At 27.8% G+C, this 5,306-nt stretch overlaps 1 protein-coding gene across 1 annotated transcript; it reads left to right on the top strand.

Annotated features, from left to right (window-relative positions):
- Nucleotides 1–3,435, top strand: LOC112772257 (annexin-like protein RJ4). The gene is made up of 6 exons (XM_025817161.2): nt 1–299; nt 519–664; nt 980–1,195; nt 1,651–1,863; nt 2,299–2,388; nt 3,014–3,435. Exons 1-6 carry the CDS (start codon nt 227–229, stop codon nt 3,215–3,217), a joined length of 942 nt encoding a protein of 313 aa, XP_025672946.1. The 5' UTR covers nt 1–226; the 3' UTR covers nt 3,218–3,435.
- The last annotated feature ends 1,871 nt before the right edge of the window (nt 3,436–5,306 follow it).

Below are 5,306 nucleotides of genomic sequence, written 5' to 3' on the forward strand. Positions count from 1 at the left end.
ATGGTTGATTTTTTTTTGTACATCTAGATAGTTTTCAATAAAAATTTTTAATAGTTGTATTCCATATTATAATTAGTAATTACCAATTACCAATAGAAAAATTACAGGATAAGTGCAAACCATTGGCGTTATGAATTATAAATAGATGATCTCTGAACGAAAATTTCATCATCATAACATCTGTGATAGTTCATAGTTAACACTATACATACATTGATTCAAAACCATGGCTACCCTTATTGCTCCACCCAACCACTCTCCCCAGGAAGATGCTGAATCTCTCAACAAGGCTTTCCAAGGTGGAACAATTATAAACAATTAAATTTGTTTCTTAGTCTTATATATGCATTGGTTCTATTTTGAATTTGTTAGTACATTTTTTATTATTATTATTATTATATTATTTTCTTTCAAAACTTTGGAGAATTGGATAGTTTTTGTGTCATCTATCTGATTGTCCTATTTAGACCGGAATTTGAAATGAATTAATTAAGTAAATATATGAACTTATATTGTAGGATGGGGTACTGATGAAAGGAGTGTGATAGCAATATTGGGTCATAGAAATGTTCATCAGAGGCAGCAAATCAGAAGAGCTTATGAAGAGATCTTCCATGAAGATCTTGTTAAGCGCCTCGAATCGGAGATCAGAGGAGACTTTGAGGTACCATTATTAATTAATTTGTATCATAATTCACCATAAAAGAATATGATCATCTTAGCTTTGATCATGTTTTATGATTCTATCATCAATGTTATTTTGAAAACTCTCACTAATTCTATTTGTTTATTACAAATTTTACTTGTTTATGTAGATGTTTGATTTATTTTTTTAGTCTTGGTAATATTTTGTGGTCTTGTATTTGAATCTTCTCACTTAATTTTTTGAATCTTTGTGAGAGTTTGAACTATTGAAAAAGAAAATTATTTGAAAACTCTCACTAATTCTGTTCTTTACTATTGGTACTTGAAAAAACAGAAAGCTGTTTATCGGTGGATTCTAGAACCTGCGGATCGTGATGCTGTTTTGGCTAATGTTGCCATTAGGAATGGCATGAACTACCATATCATTGTGGAAATTTCATGTGTTCTGTCCCCTGAGGAGCTTTTAGCGGTGAGGCGTGCTTACCTCAACCGCTATAAGCGATCCTTGGAGGAAGATGTCGCGGCGCATACTTCCGGACATCTTCGCCAGGCAAGTCATTTTTTTATGTTATCTTATTATTTAATAGTTTGGTGCCGAATTTTAAAATTTATAAATAAATAACTATGTTATATTATACTAAAATCAACTGTTAAATTTGTCGTTATATAAAATACATACAATTTAGTGATTAATTTTTGGGTCGTACGGACATTTCTGAATAAATATTTGTTATAACTAAATTAAAATATCTAGAATTTTATTGGAAAAAAGCATATTTATTTTATGATATGTTATGGTGTTTAGAGATGAACGCGGATCGGATCGGATTAGTGTACGGATACCTATACAAAATTCGCAATCCGATCGAATTAGTATGCGGAATCCGATCCGATAGCATTGCGAATCGAATCCATATCCGTAATTTTTGGTACGGATCGGATCCGATCCATAAACACACCGCTGTTGATTATATGTGAATTTTTATTGGGGATGATTTTGTGCAGCTTTTGTTGGGGCTAGTGACTGCATACAGATACATTGGTGATGAGATCAATGCAAAATTGGCACAATCTGAAGCTGAGATTCTTCATGAGGCTGTGAAAGAGAAGAAAGGTAGCCAAGAAGAAGCCATAAGAGTCCTCAGCACAAGGAGCAAGACTCAACTCATTGCTACTTTCAACCGTTACAGAGAGATCCATGGCACTTCCATCACCAAGGTATACATAAATCTTAACCCTCTTATGTTCTCTATAGTTTATACATTTATTTATTTTCTTTGATATTTTTTATTTTTTGAGTTTATGAAAAAAAGTGAAAAAAAAAATCTTAAGATTTTAGTTTGCTGTAAAATAGATGAATTTTGAGTTTGATTGATGCTTATAATTTTTATTCCCTTCTTTTGATCTAGAAAGTTTAATTATTTTTTATTCTTGTTGTTAATTTATTGTATTAAATATTGATATAGCAGGTTAAGTACTAATTTGATATGTCTTATCGTATTTAGTATTTATTCGAATAATCTAATGAGTAATACTATAATAATTTTTTTGAAAGCTTTTATTTTTTTATAATATATTACTTTTTGGAAAAAAAAAAAAGGATATTCCGATGTTTAACTTATTATTTGTAAATATTTGGAATTTTGGATGCAGAAACTGTTGGATGAAGCTTCCGATGAGTTTCAGAAGGCTTTGTACACTGCCATTCGTTGCATCAATGATCATGTTAAGTACTATGAGAAGGTAAAACCAACTCTCTACCTACTAGTTTACACCAATATCGTTTATTTCTTTTATTTTTGTCATTGAAAAATTTTATTGGTGTCTTCAATGCGACAAAATCAGTCCTTGAATTTTTGCACAATTGTATATATTCTTGGAACCCACCTTTTCTTTATAATTTCTTTTACTCTACTTTTTGGTGAATTTCTCTCCTTGTGTTTATAAAATTGTTAGAATCATCACTTATGTAAGTGGCTCCTTTATTTTGTCGGTTAATATCATGTTTTTTTTTTTTTCCCACAAACATACAAAATTTGGACAATAGCATACAAGATGCACCCAAATAACAAAACACTCTCCCTCCAAAAACAAAATATAAAAAAATCCTATTCACCATTTGTGTTTGTATTTTATCTACTAGTGGGTTAGATGTTAGTGCACTTGATTTGTATTTGCATTTTTTATTTTTATGTAAAATATTTTTTTTATTTTTTATATATTTTTTCATAATATTTTAAAAAATAAAAATACTGATATAAAATATACCCTTAGTAGGTAAAATGTATTGCATTCTTAAGTATAAAGTGATAAGCAACAATAAATCCTAAACCCTAAACCCTAAACTCTTATGATGATATCGTATAAGGTGGTGCGCAACGCGATCAAGAAGGTGGGAACGGACGAGGATGCGCTGACACGAGTGGTGGTGAGTAGGGCGGAGAAGGACTTGAAGGTCATCTCAGAAGTGTATTACAAAAGAAACAGTGTTCTTCTTGAGCATGCTGTGGCCAAGGAAACCTCAGGGGACTACAAGCACTTCCTCCTCACTCTCTTGGGCAAACAAGAATAAATAAATAGCTTTTTCTGTGAATTTGCCTACTGGGATTATATATTATGAGTTTTTCTAAGACATCAAGTGTTCTATTGCCTTTTTAATTTGTGTTGGTTTTCATTGTTGAGTGTTGAGTATGATTTGATTTTCAGTCTTCTTTTGCACTTGATGCAAGTATTGGAACTTGGATGTTCTTCTTTTAATATTTACTATGAATATGATATTATTATAATAAATTTTATTCTCATATATACATGCTAGTGTCAGAGTTGTTCATATGCAATTGTGTATTGTTACATAAATTAAATAACTAATTTTAAAATCTAATATTTTAAAAATTACTTTAACACATAAATTTAATTGAATGATTCAGAATATTAAAATTATCTTCTTGTTACGTGCCTGATGAACATGCTAAAAAGCGTTATGTTTCTATTTGCGCTTATAACTCTTCAATTTTTTGTGTACCTGTAGGACTAGTTCTTTTGGGCTGATAGCTACATATAAAGATCAATAATTCTAAAAAAGAAAAACACACTTTTCCAAATTCATGTCTGAAAAATTTTTTTAATCAAAATTTTTTTTTTAAGATTTTAAAGTAATTATGTTAGTCCTTCTGTTACTTTTTTTTGTTGATGGTGTCAAAATTTATTAATGTGGTACGTTAAGTGACACATCAACACACACCTAGTTAGGGATCTTAATTAACTATTAATATAATAAGTTTATGAAATTAGATTAAATCAAAATCTAATTGAAGAGAGAATTTGAGGTATTAGAATTCCTTAATTTAAATTGATTTAATCTAATTTTATAAACTGATCATGTTAATAGTCAGAGTGTGTGTTGTAATGTTGCATAATACACCACATTAACAAATTCTGACGCTATTAATAATGAAAGTAACGAAAGGATTAATATAACTAATTTAAAATTTTTAAAAAATAAATTTAATTAAAAAAATTCAAAAACTAATTTAAAAAACGAATAATTTTTTAGAGACTAATTTTGACCATTCACTCTACAAATTAAGAAAAATAAAATGCATGACATCTTATGTAAATAAAGAGACAAAAATAACTACTTCCTATAGAAGCACAAATTTTAATTAATCCAATGTCAGAGATATTTTGAAACGTTAAAAATTGTATCATTATTAGGAGTAAATTTAAAGAAAGAAATTAATATTACCTAAATATTATTATGTCGCAAACATTTTATTTGAAACATTAAAAATTCAAATGAAACAAATATTATGCAACAGAGAGAATAGATGATTCCTATGTCTAGCAGCAGAAACGGGGTTAAAAAATTTTTTTTTTCCTTTTTTACCTTTAACCCAATGTTAAAAGTTGATGAATTCCTATCTTAAGAAAAAAAAAAAAACTCAAAAAAGTTAAAATTTTTAAATATGGAGTTGATCTATTAATAGAAAATTTTTATTTTATCACATAGATTGGACAACTTTTAACCATAAATATTATAAATTCACACACATTATACTTACGATCAATATTAAAGATTTAATTCATTATTTAATATTAGCCAAATTTTAAATCCAAATATACTTATTGCAACATATAGAAGACGATCACTAGATCAAAATCTTACATGTCTATCTATGATGTATGAACGCTGACATGAATACATGACACAATACGATACGGAACACACAAATATATGAATTTAAAATTCTTATAAAATACAGAAACACGGTATATATATAAAATATAAAATATTTTTTAGATAAATTATAATGATATTTTAGTATTTTATTGATATTAAAATATAAATTAATTTTTTAATTATTTTTAATATTTTTTTAATTATATAAAATATTTAAAATATATTTTATTTTAATAATTAATAATATATACTGTCTGTAAACTCATTTTAATAATACATGTTAAGAATAAAGTCGAACATGCTGACATGTAATAATATTTAGATGTATCTAAACATATCTGAAAAAAATTTTTTACTTTTTATTAAGACAGACTGGACATAAAACTGATAAAAAAACACGCATGCCGAACGAATAAAAAAAGTGTTGGTGCTTTGTAAATGTCTATCAATAGAAATTCTTACGAGCTTTTTTTTTTTGTGC

This window comes from Arachis hypogaea, chromosome 18, assembly GCF_003086295.3.
Source record: "Arachis hypogaea cultivar Tifrunner chromosome 18, arahy.Tifrunner.gnm2.J5K5, whole genome shotgun sequence".
In the NCBI taxonomy this organism is placed as follows: Eukaryota; Viridiplantae; Streptophyta; class Magnoliopsida; order Fabales; family Fabaceae; genus Arachis; species Arachis hypogaea.